General features: G+C 36.8%; 1 protein-coding gene across 1 annotated transcript in view; it reads right to left on the bottom strand.

Moving 5' to 3' along the window:
• Nucleotides 1-16,999, bottom strand: part of NR1D2 (nuclear receptor subfamily 1 group D member 2) — a 437,579-nt gene that overhangs the window by 404,813 nt on the left and 15,767 nt on the right. Inside the window, exon 2 of the mRNA XM_044066215.1 lies at nt 7,885-8,166. Within this exon, the coding sequence (XP_043922150.1) occupies nt 7,885-8,166 (282 nt within the window). The remainder of the gene's footprint in view (nt 1-7,884; nt 8,167-16,999) is intronic.

Raw genomic sequence — 16,999 nt, 5'->3', positions numbered from 1 at the left:
TACAATTTTCGATATAGACAAATGTTAAAGCGTTCTATATACACTATATACAATTGGCCTGAACAATTAACAATGTAAAGATTGAAACAGATAAATAAGGATATATTATACAATCAATACATTTGAATAAGTTACACATGAAGGACTAGTCGGATCCAGATTTAATGTCTCAATAAGTGCAATGATTTTCCCCCAAGGATTATTGGTCTATTTTTTAGAAGTAATTCTCAGTTCTTTGACTTTGATTTCAAGTAATACAGTTTCTTCCAACAATTTCATATCAGTTCTTAATGATCTGAATGTAGAGACACTATAGTGGTTAAAATGGTGCTGGATGAGCTTGACAGGGTCACACTTGATATTCTACTGAGTAGGGCCCCCAACTTGAATCTTGCTGGGGGCCCCTAAAATGCTAGCACTGGCCCTGAAATTAAGGCAAGATTATGTAACTGAGTGATCCTTCTTTGTCAGGTTTCAAAAACAGACTGCCGTGAGACTTCTGTCTCATCTAGTTTTAAAACATAATTTCAGTGCAGGATTACAAATTGACATCACATACATTTCATCACCTGACTTCTGGTTCCCACACTACCCCTTTACTAGAAAATGAACCAAAATCTAGCATATGTGTTATAATATACACACATATTGAGCTTTGCTAAGATGTGTTATTGTATCTGGAAGCTATAAAACCATTTCAAAACCTTCCACCCTTCCAGGGTAGCAATTAGTTCACTCCTATGGACAATACAGTAGGATTCCTAGACCTGGTTTTCACAGACATTTTGTCTTTGGCTGCAATCAGAAATGTAAGATACAATCTTTATGGCCTAAACCAGGTAAATTAATTTCAGACTATTTTTCAAAGTTCTCTTCCAGTATCCTCTGTTACAATATATTAATTTCAACAGTTACAATACAGTCTGACATACAGGTGCATTTTTCTATCCAGCAGGACTCACTGTTGGTACATTTTTTAACACAAGCAGCTTTACAAATACATTTTCAACACAAGCACCTAAACAAATCAGTCAGATAGACAAATGACATATAATTCTTCAGAAAACTCCAGCTAGCTATGCTGGCATTTGTTACACATTCACTGCTTTACTTCTGGCATAGCTGGCAATACCTCACATCATTACAGAACCAATCAGAGGAGGTTAGAAAAATTGGGAGCAGAGATTGGATAAGCAATTCACAAGGAAACAATGGCAGGACATATGTATGGCTCCCAAGTATGCAACAAAGTCTAGAAAGATTTAGGATTTTTGCTTGGAAGTATTTGCATATGTATTGTTATACCCCAAGTAAACTCCAAAGAACTTTTCCTCAGATAGATGCCAAATGTTGGAGGTATGATGGTGAAGAAAGAAATAACTAGGAGCATATATTTTGGGAGTGTAATGAGTGGCGAGCATTAAAAAAAATCCCTACAGACTACTCTGTGAAAAATATTGGATAAGCAAATGGATGTAACTAAGAAATGTTTTGTGCTGGGATACAATGTCTGAACTGCCCAGACATAATAAAGCCTTGTTAAGTTTAATTTTGGTGGTAGCCAAAACAGTAGTTACTAGAAAATGGAAATCAAAGTCTAAATCAACTATATTTGAAGTATTGAATATTGTGACAGAGATAAAATAACTGCAAGTGGGATCTTTAGAAAAGAGTAGAAGTAAATTACATAGAAAAATGGGAATTGTGGGAAAATGCATGCAGAATAATGTTTTGGAGAAAGACTGAGGTTTAATGGAAGGCAGGGATTGAGCAATTTATGTCTTGTTGGATTTATGACAGTTATACAAAAGAATACAAGTAATGTACAATGTTTGTAATTGGGGAACATGTTAATATAATTTTTTATATAAATGTATGTTTGCCCATGTCTTACTTGATAATTCAGTAAAGGTGTTCAGAAATAATTGTGAATTTATGGGCAGCTGTATAGACACATTCATTCATGTAAATGGTAGTAAGCAATATGCACAGACAAGTCATTGTACATTTTAAAATTAATTTGTGTATTACCAATGGTAATTAATATATTACTATCACATCCAGATTTTTAAACATATGTATATGTGTAGGGTTTTTTCCAAAGTGTTTTAAGTCACAACAGGCTATACAGGATTACATTTTGTAAAGCAAATTATATTCAGTGTTTTCTACAATAGTTCAGTTTTATGTTATTGAGGGGAACACAAAATGAAACTAGTTAAAGAACGAGAGGAGGACACTGATGGAAACTACATACCCAACTACTGAACAAACAGGATTAAATTAGAGAAAATAAAAAAAAAACATAACGGATTAAGAGACATCTCTCCTCAAATGAGCACTGGACATGACAGTATAACTAAGGGAACTGACATACATATCATTCAAGTGGCTTCCATAGATTAGACCCAGTCATAAACATGATGGAAATTGTAGAGTTATGTTTCAACATTATTAAGACATCTTTAGACAGGAAGTAGTGAGACTACTTGCAAAACTTAATATAATGTACCAGATACAGGTGGGGCATTGGTGATATTTTTATGACTTTGCATTTAAACGGATGGTCACCTATAAAATATATATATATGTATATATTTATATATATATATATATATATATATATATATATATATATATATATGTATAGATTAGATATAGATATAGATTTATATAGATATGCATAGCAGGGAATATATGTGGTTTTTTACATTAGATAGAAATTAAATGTGTTAAGATGGAAAAATACCACACAGTTTCCCCAATATGCACAGTATGTATGTATGTATGATCCATGATTGATTTCACAGAGGAATCGGATGATTCACAGCTGACATTATTCAGGTATCAGCTGGAAGAGTAAAGTGACACATTTATCACAACACTTTATATGACTACCCAAAGAAATAAAAATTTCAATTTACTTAATGGAAACCAAGATATGACAGATCAGGCTTCATTGATAAAAAATGACCTGCATATTGCTTAATGGTCAATAGCCAGGAGACATGGAAAATGAGAGTACATTAAAAAGGTATTATAAATTTGACAAAAGGTCAATTACGTTTATAATTTTTACATGTTATATATACATGTAAGAAGCATGATTTTAGTGACTACAAGGTATAAGAGGACATACCAGTAATGGAATACATGCTAGGGGAAAGGGGGACATTTAAACTATGTATGGGTTTGTGGAAGTTTCATAAGGATATGGGTGAAATACAACATTTTGAACCACAACAACTTAATCTGGGTTTCTCAAAAAGGAAACACTTTGACAGTATTTTTATTTTGCATTAGTAAGATGGTTTTACAGATACAAGATTTTAAAAATGTTGCTTTTATTTATAAAATTTACCCTGAGCAGGAATACTAGGTAATTAAGCAAACTAAGATGAAAGGAAAAAATTATTACACAGAATTATGACTTGTATATTACCTAGTGAGATAAATCAAAATCAAACTTTCACAGATAACTATATCCATCTTATTATGTATTATATGAATGCATATGTAAATGACAAAACTGTGACAAGATTATTTTGCAAGACTTAATATTTGATGAGAATTGTAGTATGTGAAAGAAATACATTTGAAATATTTCACATGACATTTTGACAGTTGAGATTTTGTCTTTAAGTAACAGTAACTAGTATGATTATTTAAGATCCACATGCTTTTAGTATTATCTAGTATTTTATTCAGTACAGCAAAGGGAGACAAGTAGAGAGGTATGTAGCAACTATACATCACTTAAATATGTAAATTTATTTTGATAAATTACATATTTGAGATGATATTGCTAGATATAAGATGAAACAGAATATCATTTTTATATGAGATGTAATGAACATCTGTCTCTTTAAAATGGATTTTGAATGTTTTTTTCTAACAGCAATTGCAAGTCAGGCTGATATAGGATGATTGTGTAATGCTCTCAAGACACATCATTGAGTATGTGATCAAATGTTTAATGAATTCTTATACATCAAGGAACATGACAACAATACAGTTTTTTAGTGAACATAATGACTGTACTGACTTTTGGCACATGCAAAATGACAAGGACATGAAACATTTTGTATTTGCAAGAAAAAGACATGTCTACAGTTGACTAGTTATAGAAAAAATACATGACAATAAATAACTTTTGGGATACTCCCTAATGTGTAAATAGACCTATCATCTGTCTTACATTGCAAATATTTACAAATGCATCATAGGATGGGCTTATGTGAGTACTACACTGTAGTGCATTGTCTCTGTTAATGGATATAACATCATTTTGTCTCTTGAGTAACAGTTAAGAAGAACGGCATGGCAAACAACTTTGAGTATACAGCAGAGCTCGCCACCCAGCAGTGTGAACATTAGCTCTAGATAATTGTCATTCCTCATGTGACACCCTGACCCCACGTACAAAACTGGGAAAATGGGGTTGCAGACGACAGATGTCGTTTAGAAGATTCAAGTGTGTCCCAGAGTTTCATTCCCACTGTTGCCATGACAAGATCTATCATTGTTCAGGTATGGGAAAACTCTAGCAGTTACTGCTGCCATTATCCTGCACTCTGTAAAACATATGGGAGCACTGGACAGGCTGAAGTCTCAAAATGAAAATGACTGGCCCTTACTCCCAATTTTTGGTTGATTAAAACTTTGAATGCATGGACAGACATCTGGTGGCTTTCTGCTCAGGCTTACAAGTTTGCTGCAGCCTCCTGTGGTGGGATGGTACAATGTTCTCAGACAACCCTCTCCCTCTTGGTCATTTAAAGGATACTGAGAAGCACTGCCTCACTTTCAGCTGCATCCATACAGGCATAATAAAACTGACCTTTGTGTCCTGATATGATGCAGCCTGTACAGACTAATTCTGGAGTAATTCACCAAAATGACTCTAAGTTTGGCAAAGACGTTTTCCTAGACTGGTGACAGGATTCCTAAAACCAAAACAGTATAGCAAATATATACGCATTGACAGGTTGAAAAAGTAGGGCTGCTGGTCACTGTTAGGCAGCATTTGTGCTAATGGTAGTACATCCATAAAAGAATCCCTAGAGCTTGCCAAAAGGAGGGAGGTTGATACAGGATAAAACAAATGCAGGATGCATCTATACACATTGATCAAGTGATGGCCAGCTCAAATCATCCCCATCTCACCATAACACTGTAATGCAGGGATTGGAGACCTGGTCTCAAATATGTCAATAGCTGGTACATATGAATTTGCATTGCTAAAGCCAGTACTAGAAAACTGTTAATTCACTGAGTTAAAGTAAACAAATCAGCCATAGGGCTACACATTAGAGTGACATAAGAGATGTTGGCATAAATCTGGTTTGTGAATGTGCCTAAAACAATGATGCTACAACACAGCTACAGCCTTGGTTGGTCATGGTCAGCTCAGGTCTTTGTGAAGGTGAAGAGGTACTGGAATTTGCTTAAGGGAAAGTGAAGATCAGAAAATTCCTTCATGAACAGGGACACCTATGGCTTGTACAGGAAAAGGAACCAATAAACAAACAAGAGAATTGTCAAGAACTAATCAAAGTGACAAACTAGGTCTGAAGAGGGTCAAGGATGCACATACAAGGGTAGTAGTGGGCTCTTTCATCAAAAGAGTGGAAACAAGCATAGTAAAGGATTGCTGAATGTGGATGGGATGATCCAGGTGAACCGCTGGTCCTTAAAAGAAGGGAGTCACACAGTTTCCTCATTTTTCCCCCTTCTATTAAGTAGTGGCCTTTCTTATCTTCACATTCTACCTATGCTCCATTTCTTCTTCTTATAGCTTCATAGGTTCAAGGTAGATACTAGGCTATCAGCCCAAGGGCCTACGTAAGCCTAGCCAGCAAGGTTCCATAGCTTACGTCACCCAAGAAAGTTATTTTCCTGTGCCACTATCCAGCAGAGACATAGAAGTGATCCCTGAGGTGTATTTCCTATTTCCCATCCACTCATCAAGATTTTTCTTGAAGAGTGCTAATGAAGAACTTTGCTTGACATAGATGGGTAGCTTGTATCAGAGTATAGGAAGTCTCTGGGACAGAAATCTATCCCTCCAGCGTGTCCTGTTTATTGTGGTGACAAGGTTTAGGTCCCTAGAGCGTGTAGCTCAGAGGGATTGGGATTTCTTTAGGTGTAGCATGTCCAACAGCTCTGGGTTTGACATAGTGTTATATGTTAGGCAGAGATCACCTCGGAGTAGGTGATATGCTACGGAGTAAAGCTGGAGTTTTTTGAGGCAGTCAGTGTAGGGCATTTGTTTGAGGCCAGTAATCCTCTCTGTGAGGTACTTCTGTGGCCTTTCCAGCTGCTGCAGATGTCTTGTGACGTACATTCCAAAAGAAGCGTCGTACTCTATAATGGGTCTAATGAGTGACGAGTAGAGGGGAACAATGACCTCTTTTTTCCCTGGATGAGAACCCTTTTATGATGAGGTGTGCCACGTAGAAGGACTTCCTGACTACTGTGGCAATGTGACCATCAAAGGAGAGACTACTGTCCACTTGGGTCCCATCACGCATTTGGTGGGGTTTTTTTTGGCTTCTCTTTGCTTTTGTCCCAAGGAAGCACAGAGAGTTACCATGCAGGAAGAAAAGGAAGGGGTTATTACTGGAATTACATCTAGTTCCTCAGGTTTTTCCACCATCATATAATCCTCCAGGGTCTTGTGTCAGTTGCAGCCTAGTAGCATTGAGGATTTTTCAGACAGTACAGTACTGAATGTCATATGATGGGCTGAAGCAAATATGACATTTGATATGCAGCTATACAGCAGGGTCTGTCTTCCACAGGGGCTCCCTGATATGAAATCACTTTGAGCTATAGTATCAGAGATGTGCAAAGGGTTAAAGATTCTAAGTAAACAATAAAATTTTTAATTTGCTACATTCCTGAGAAAATCTAGAATCTTTTCTACACAGTGAAAAATCATTGGAGGGATCATGAAAGAGCCACTCAGACAAGTATGGCCAATGATGACCTCCTAGAGAAATTTAATAAAAAGGGAAGATTTTTTTTCACCCAGGCAGTCATGGTGATGTGCAGCGCACAGTACCCAGAGTGCTTCAAAGTCAGATAATAGTAATATTATCACTTGACATACTAGATACTCTTGTCTGGCATGGATTGGGATCAGCTGGGAAGAAAGGTCAAAGTACTACAAAAAGATGTTATTCTTCAATTAGGACAGAAGCTACTATCTGCCACTAACATACTATAAAAAAAAAGCTTGATCTATGCAACAGTGAAAGTCAGTCAGGTTACAACTGTAAAATGTACATATTTGTACTAATACAAATGTCTGATATAAACTGCTGCTTGTAGCTGAAAAGGATAAATTTATACTTGTCCTCTTACCTGGCAAACAAATGAATAAAACAAAATAAGTACAACAAAATGTATTTATTTTCAGCTGGGAGCTTAGATTAACCTTAACAGGCAGTCAACTCAGAGATACATATAGGAAAAAGGACAACATCACTTGACGCTTTTGTTTTGTAATTTCATTTAGACAAATTCATTGTAACTAACTTGAGAAGTCCAAACTCTACATAAACATATCACTTGCTTTTTTACCATTGTTTGCACGCGAGTGTGCACTTGCATAAGAGTTCATATTTAAATGACACATTTCTTGTCCCTTTAGCATACCAGAACGTGTAAGTGTGTATGGACATTCAAGAAGAACTGATTGATGCAGTTCACAAGTCACATTTGCATAGATGTATGATTAAAATTATAGCATTACATCCTTACTAGTGTGACTTTCTACATATTCTCAGTGATCAACATTAGATAAGATGCTAGGTAACAATTAAGCTTAGCCAGATGACTTCTAGCAAAACACTACAAAAGGAATAAATATGAACTTACTTGCAACAGTACTGTAGCCTTTAGTTAGCAACATGCTACTTGGATATCTAATTTTGACAGAAGTCACATCCTGGTCTTTCTTTTGCATATCCTCAAAGTCAGAGAACGTGTTATCACTTGACTGATCATTGTTATCACTGCTACAGCCTCCTTCTGATAAAGAGCTGCTTGGTGAAGAAGTATCAGTAGGGGATAAGGAAGCAAAGGCATTTCTGGAACTTTCACTGTGGTAGGAAGCAGGGCTAGAAGAACTTGAGTTCAAGTAGGCAATAACACCAAAACCTGAAAAAAGTGTATAAAAAATATGTCACATAATCCCAGCTGCAAAGTCAGTTAGGTTCATTGTTCAGAAATTTAGAATTATCCATTATTAAGTTCTTCCTTAAAATGTTACACAATATATATACATAACTAGTTCAGATTATACCAAAACCTGGCAAAGACTTGACTCTGGAAGCAAGACTGCAGGCATATACACAAGGCATTTTTGCTTGTTTTCATAAAAGAACAATAAAACGTATACTTCCAAGGCCAATTGCACTGTATGACAAAAAAGACTACAGTGAAACTCAAAGCACTTGTGATGAAACCCACACTGGTAAGGTAGGTAGGGAACAGGATATCAGACAGAGTACATAATGAACATGTGGTGCTGCAGAATTCAACAACAAAGGGCTTCCGTTTAACATATGTGTCCGAAGTAAATGCAGATGTAAACAGCACACAACGTTTGTCTGCTAAGGGCACTAAATTTGCAGTATCAGCCAGTGATGCGTGATCAGATTTCATCTACCTTTTCGTAATATAAGTGCAGTGTGCAAATAAGTGACAAGTAGGATACAATACAAAGAACTACAAAGTCATGTACTTTTTTTGGGGGGGGTCAGAATCTCGGGCTAAAGCAAAGAAGAGAGCGAGAGAATCTAGAAAGGAAAAATTCTAGAGTAAGTATGACGCAAACTCAGGCATACAGCATGATAGGTATGTACTGGGCTAGTTGTCCTTGGGGACTATTTAATTCCAGCTAATTTCCCTTAGTGAGAATCAAATCCTGTACTGCTTGTCTATGAGGTAAACACTTTAAACATTCAGCCAACCCCTCTCAACACTAACAAGATGCTAGATCCACACCAGAGGATGCCAGATTCAAGGAAGCAGGTATGTTATGATGAATTAATGAATGAATAAGGATCCTGCATAATGGAATATATTCAATATTATATATTTGAAAGCTAAGAAACACACCTATGCACTTTAACAGAAACTGCTGATAGACTAATTCAAGTCAACACAGCTTTATGTGATTGTAGTTATGATGGTGTCTCTGCAAGTAGTAAAAATGGCCTTATTAAACATACAATCTTGTATTGTGTGCAACAGTTAATGAGACACACTAGCACCTAGTTGTAGGATATAAAAATTAACGTGAATGATTCCGGTTGTTATATTTGTGTATTATTTTCCATAAACTACATCAACACTTGGGTGCACAAGTAAATTATGGAATCTGTCCCTTGTATACCCCTAGAATTCAAAAATATCTTCCACTAACTTTGTAGTACACCTTGTTATTTAATTTCTTATTTATTTATTTTGTTAATTTCAGAACACCTTTTATATGTTGCATAAACAACTAAAACAAAAGAACAACAATGATAACAATAAAATTAAAATGACACATTAGAACATGCTTTCAACTGCCTGTGTCCTAGGAAAAAAACTGAAGTCTGTATTGTGACTCAGCTTGCTTGATTATCAGTTACTGAAACAGAAGTATAATTTTAAATTCTCTCACTGTCTCTAAGAAAATTATGGAACACCATGGTATGGTGGGTGTAACAGTCATGTCTTCTGCCAAGAGACTGCAAGTATCCCTCTCCTATAAAGGTTATACTCATGTAACAGTACAGTCTTTGACAAAATGTCCAGTACAGTCTTTGACAAAATGTCCAGTTGATAATCTAAGTTTCAGTATTATGAACCCAAGTATTTCTGGCACTCCTGCAATCAAACACTATGACTGATTCCATATCTAAGATTATCTTCCATTATGGGCTCTTCTACGTTCCACATAAGCATTTCACCTTCAAAACATGAGTCGATCGGTAAATGTCTTTTACATAGTACCTTAAAATCTTCAATACTACAGATCAGCATGTCTCCTGGGTAACATACATAATACTATCATGCTGTACTACTCCAGTAGTAGGAATTCATGTCACTGTTTTAATAGAAATTGGAACCCTAAGGAACAATGGGAAATATGCAGAATTTTCTTAATATACGTATTGTTGTTGTTGTTGTGTCTTTCGGCTTTTCCCAGTTAGGGGTCGCCACAGCGGAAGTCCGGTCCGCTAATGATTAGCGGTAGATTTTTACGTGCCAAGTTGCCGGCCCTGACGCACAACCTTCAATGAAGGTACGTCCATTCACGCATGTCTTCACACAGAAGACGCTCTAGCTGAGAATCGAACAGGACAACGTCTTACTGTGAGGTGACAACGCTACCGCAGCAATCTTAATATATGTATTACAAGATGAAAAAAGTAAGAGCATTCAGGGAGTTAGTAAAGATTACTGTGAGGTGTACACATTGCCACTGTAACCTTTTCAAATTCAGAGACAGCTCTAGCACATTGCTCCAACATAAAGACATGCAGCACCTCATCAGGCTGTTTCTGTAGCCATGCTATATGCAAAATGAGGCAGTCTGTGGGGAGAAGCAATGTTAATTAACCTTATACTTTCTCCTCCAGAACTACCTCCAGGATGGCACCTATGCACCAAGTAAATCATTAAATTGCTCAGACATGTAGATCAGCATTGCCTTCCCTACCACATTGCAGTTGTGGATGAGTTAAGTACTGGGGATTTTTGTGCTAAGGCAGGGATGGGCTTGTGTGAGTGAGTGTATGCAAGGGACTGCACTGTCTCCCTAAGAGATTGCATAATGGGGTAGTGAGGGGATCAAGTAGGTGTGTGTGTGTGTGTGTGTGTGTGTGTGTGTGTGTGTGTGTGTGTGTGTGTGTGTGTACGAGATGTGTGTGTGTACATGCGCACGCACGCTCGTGCGCTCATGCTATGGGGTGGCTGTCATACCTCCAAACACCCCTAAGCTAATGGAGCATAATCTACAACATTGGGTGGTGGCTGGGGGACCATTAGCCACCAGGGAATACTACTCCTGTGCCGTAATGTCATTCAAACCAGTACTAGGATCAGGGAGTTGGGGTAATACTACTATACAACACAGATAACGTGTGCAGAGGACAAGTGGACAGGTATGGGGACTACATTGTGTGTGTGTGTGTGTGTGTGTGTGTGTGTGTGTGTGTGTGTGTGTGTGTGTGTGTGTGTGTGTGTGTGTGTGTGTGTGTGTGTGTGTGTGTGTGTGTGTGTGTGTGTGTGTGTGTGTGTGTGTGTGTGTGTGTGTCAGTGACTGAGGGTGGAGGGATTCCTAGGGCTATGTGATGCAGCCACTGCAGTTAACTATCATGGGAAGTGCTGATCTGTACTACGCAGCAGTTAACTAGAGATATGCAAATGAGCTAATAATGAGCTCTTTCCTAACTGAAACTTGTATGTCTCTGAACTTCGACATACCTTGCTGTGGGAGCAGACCTTTGTTGCTCAGTCTGGGCCCTTTTATGAATCCCCGGGAATACCTTCTGAAGGGTATATACACAAAGGTACTATTTCCAACTACAGCAAAAAAAAAACCTTTTGATTTACTCTTGTGGGCAATCAGTTTTCTTCTTTGCTTCTGTTTAATTTATTTACCAAGTCATTCATAGATGGGAGTAAGTTATATGATTTATCCATTCTAGGACAATTGCATTTAAACATCCTGCACATTTCTTCAATTGTTCACATTTGGATAATGGTTCTTTAAAGACTCCACAATTTATGCCTTCATGTGTGGTACATGAATCAAGATTTTAAATGCTACTCCTCCCATTATTAAATTTTAATCACATGATTTTAACTGTACTTTCAAGACCAACTATCTTGGATCCTTTCACCAGAATCAACCCTATTCATAAGTAACCCCATATATCTTTTCGTATTTAAATCCTGTTTAACATACCATTAAAAATACATTTACAAGTATTGATAAAATGATTATTAACAACCTGGCATAATTTGGGAAAGGATTAGCTTAAGAATGTTACATATTTCATATCTACATAGTTCATATACTTACATGGGTCCACGTGCGTGTTTGTGTGGGGGGGTCCAGCTCTTTACACATGTATGGGAGTAAATATTTTGATGCCAACATTTTAACATTTCAGCATTTTGACATTTCAATAATGTACATTCAGTATTATTATTTTTCATTAAGTTGACACAGACCCTATATATGTAAATACATATACAGGTATATATATAAAATACTAAGCATGTAAAAAATTACACGTGACTTATCTTGCCTGTTCCCCTTGGTATTTAGTAGGTTAGGGTGTTCTTAAAAGCCATTGTGGGTCCCTCTTCAAAACATCTGGTATTTGAATCTGTGGCAAAAAAGGCACTGTTTTTTTCAGAAAAAGAAGTAAGACCGGGAGTCCATCGTGGTTAAAACTCTTTATTGGAAACTGAAATTTGAAAATAATTTCAGGCAGATGAGCATAGCTCATCTTGTTCAAATTACAACTCTGGTGCTGATTTTTAAAAACAAAACATTAAAGGAATGTAAAACAATTTGTGTGACACCCAGGTGGAAGTGTTAATTGATTGACATTTATGTAAATAAATCTGCAAAGGCTCCGGCTTAGTGGCATGTAGGTGAACATTTAAGATTAAATTAAGTTAATGTCATTAATTAATAACAAACCAGTCACTTAAGTCATGCACTTTCTAGTTTCAAATACATTATTAAATCTTATAAACCATATTTTTCATTCGAAAATCAAGTTAGACTGTGAATGAATGGAACAAAACAAGTAGGGGAGAGAGGAGGGTTATAAATTTTATTACATCACATAAATAGAAGTTGCAGGAGCTTAAGGAGATTGGAGAAGTGGAAAGAGGTGGGGGAAATGTAGTGGAATAATAAAAATAAACATTTGTCACTGGTTTCGGTTAGTTTGCTCTCTAGAAGGAGTATGTATTTTTATACAAAATAAGTTAGATTAAATACTTGTCATCTGTATAGTTCCAACTCAAAAATAAAAAAGAACTAAAGTAGTCTGTCCCTGCTCATATGCTTTTACAAATGCCTCATCAAATCTGCCTGAAAACTTCTCAAGGGGACAAAAATATAGATACAACTTATGAAGGAAAAAATAGTAGATAAATATTGGGAGAAATAGATCTGGGAAAATGTAGCTTTAAAGTAGTTGATGTGAGCTGCTGGTTAAGGTTAGAGCGGGTGCTTGTGCTGGGGTTTAAAGCTAGTATATTTCAATCTTGAGTGTGACATTATTGAAGGACAGAGTTGAAATACCAGCTAATATACAATAGAGTTGCTATGAAGCTAGTCATTAGAGAGTGAGAAAACATAGGGATCAGCAATACAGTGTGGGGTCAGCAAGTACAAAATATATTAAAAATAAAAGTCAACGAAGGGGTGCGAGCCAGTGGAAAGAACAGATGTGTGTCTTAAGTTACACAACTATGGAATGATAAGATGTCGTGGTATGGTGGTTACAAACAATAGCAATGTCACAGAGGTTTTGATCAAAGTTAACAGCAAGATATTAAGTATGTAAAAAGGAGGGGGGAAAACTACACTTAACAACATATGGAAGAAAGTTTATTTAGTAATTGTGGCGGTTCAGCTTTCTAAGGTTTAGAATACAGTTAATATAAGTCTTGGGGGGGGTTGTTCGCCATCAGACAGATCTGCCATTCAAGCTCCTTCTTCTCAACCCTGTCATTTGTATTTCCTTGAAAAGGCTCATCGATGATCCTCTCTATGATGAAAACATTCCAGAAAAATGAAAACACGGCATGAAGGATAATGACAAGGCTCAGTCTGACCAACAAGGAGGACTGGAATTAATAAATGCTATTGGACGGTGCATTTTCAACAAACCAATTGCAGACGTTTTGGCTAGCTGTAAAGACCAACCATTATGGAGCATACCATATTTGTTTTTAATGAATTATTAACACTTAGCTGACAAAGTTAATTTTTTTAAATGGACGAAAGCACTTAATCTTTGTTGTATCTTGAGTGTTTGTTCGGTCAGTTATTTTTAATGTATTAAAATAGATCCTTCTCGTTATCCTTTACGCCGTGTTTTTGTTTTTTCGGATGTTTGTGTTCTTTTTTGTTTTTTTGGTTCAAACTTATGATGAAAAAATGACAGATGTTATGACCAGATTTCTCTCTGGGGTGTTTTGCCATTGGGTTGGAGTTTATTTTGTGCCATATATCAGAGTAGTTTCTGGCTATCCTGGTTTTTAATTTGCTAATGGCTTTCCCCATATAGAAAGCATTGCAGAGATGGCACTGGGCTCTGTATACTATTTTGTCTGTGCTGCAATTGCCAAACAAGGGGATCTTGAAAGTAGTTTTGCTGTTGGAGCAGTAGAAAGATGCTTTACAGAACATACATTTACAGTAGGTGCAGTCCAACGGGCCACAAGGCTAATTACCTGGTACTTGCAGGATCAGGTTTCTAATGGGGGGGTTGCTGTTTTCAACAAAGTCATGGATGTTTTTGCTTCTGCGGGTGGTGAAGTTTGGTCTAGCTGGGATCATCTTGTTGAGGGAACTGTTTTCACTTATGATGCACCAGTTGCCAGTAATGCCTTCGTAAGTTTGTGGTAATCAGATGAAAAAGTTAAAGTCATGCTGCTGCTCCATTTTTTTGTCCTCTTTTTGTTGGACAATTCTTTGGATGTGGTGTCAGGTGGTGTTTCCTGAAGTTAATACATCTACATTGTTATGTTTGGTTTTGATGATAGGTTCAAAGTTTTCCATTAATAGCCTCTAGCTAGAAAATCCTTTTCTAGTTAGATTATGTTTCTAATGAAAGAGGAAAGTTCCTTTGTGACCTTGCCTATCCTGAGGCCTTGGGACTTGACATTTCTCTTGGTTCTAAAGGGCTACATGCTGTTTCTGTGGAAAAGTAGGTTATTAGCAACCTGATCAAGCAACCACCAGGTACTTACCCTTGTGGCCCCCCGGACTGCACCTACTGTAAATATATGTTCTGTAAGGAATATTTCTACTGACCCAACAACAAAAAGACTTTCAAAATCCCCTGGTTTGGCAATTGCAGCACAGACAAAATAGTACAAACAGCACAGTGCCATCACTGTAATGCTTTCTAAGTGGGCAAAACCATTAACAAATTAAAAACCAGGATGGCCAGACTTTACTGTGATATACAGCACGGAATAAACTCCAACCCAATGGCAAAACACACTAGAGAGAAACTTGGTCACAACATCTTTCATTTGCTTATCATAGACAGGTGAACCATTTCAAGGAAATACATATGACAGACTTGAGAAGAAGAGCTTGAATGGCAGATCCATCTGATGGCAAAAAAAGCCAGGACTTATTATCATAATCTGTATTAACTGTATTCTAAACCGTAGAATGCTGAACCACCACAATTATTACAGAATGAACTTTCTTCCAAACAGTGTGTTGTTTTTTTTCCTCCTTTTACATCCTTAATATATTGTTTGTTAACTTTAATCAAAACCTATATGATACCTCCATGTGTTTGTAACCACCGTACCACAACATCATATCATTCCTCACTTGTGTAATTTAAGACGCACGTCTGTTCTTTCCTTCAGCTCGCACCCTGTTGGTTGACTTTTATTTTTAATATATTTTTATAGGAATTTATATTTGCTGACCCCACACAGTACTGCTGATCCCTATGTTTTCTCACTCTTTAAAGGCAGACTAGCTTCACACCAACTCTGTCATATATTACCTGGTATTTCAACTCTGTTCTTTAATAACTTCACACTCAAGCTTGAAATATACCAGCTTTAAACCCCAGCACAAATGTCTGCTCTAACCTTAACCAGCAGCTCGCATTAACTCCTTTAAAGCTACAATTTCCCAGATCCATTTCTCCCAATATTTATCTCAAGCAGAGATGGCTCTATTATTTTTTGAGATGGAACTATACAGATGACAAATGTTTAATCTAACTTATGTTATATAAAAATACATACTCCTCCTTCTAGAGACCAAACCAAGTGAAACCATTAACAAATGCTTATTTTTGTTATTCCACTACACTTTTCCCCACTCCCTTCCACTTCTCCAATCCCTTTAAGCTCTTGCAACTTCTATTCATGTGTTGTAATAAAGTCTATAACTCCCTCTGTCCCACACTTGTATTGTTCCATTCGTTCACATCCAAACTTAAGTTTCTAATGAAAAATATATTTTATAAGACTTAATAATGTATTTAAAACTAGAAAGTTCGTAACTTGAGTGACTGGTTCATAATTAATTAACAAAGTTAACTTAATTTAATCTTAAATGTACACCTAGATGCCACTAAGTTGTAGCCTTTGCAGATTTACTTACATAAATGTATAGTGTTGTCACCTATCCGTTTTTTTTTCGGACTATCCAGAAATCAAACTGATTGTCTAGTATAGTCCAGAAAACACTGCACAAACTCCGGTATTCTGATTCATAAAAAGAAACAGATTATCGGGGTTTGTTAAATCGGCAGAATTACTATGCTTTTTCACAAAAAGTATAGTAAATCTGTCAAAAACGGGCATCACCAATAGAAAAAAAAGGCATTTGCGCTCAAATTACATGATTGTGACATCACAAAATGGACGGGTGGTGAGTGGGGAATGGGTGGAGTTATGGGTGGTGCAGGGGGTGTGGTCTAAGTCCAGTTTTAGCCACAATGAAAGGTGGCAACCCTATAAATGTAACCACCCTATAAATGTAAATCAATTAAAACTCCCACCCGGGCGTCGCACAAATTGTTTTACATTCCACTAATGTTTTGTATTTAAGAATCAGCACCAGGCTTGTAATTTGAACAAACCGAGCTAAGCTCATCTAGGTGGAATTATTTTTAAATTTCACTTTACATATAAAGAATTTTAACCACAATGGGCTCCCAGTCTTCCTTATTCGTTGTCTGAACAAAACAGTCCCTTTTTCTGC

This window comes from Protopterus annectens, chromosome 3.part1 (assembly GCF_019279795.1).
Source record: "Protopterus annectens isolate FY-2018-M chromosome 3.part1, PAN1.0, whole genome shotgun sequence".
In the NCBI taxonomy this organism is placed as follows: domain Eukaryota; kingdom Metazoa; phylum Chordata; order Ceratodontiformes; family Protopteridae; genus Protopterus; species Protopterus annectens.
Note: the sequence above shows the minus strand (reverse complement) of the source record. Positions and strands in the feature narration are given on the sequence as shown.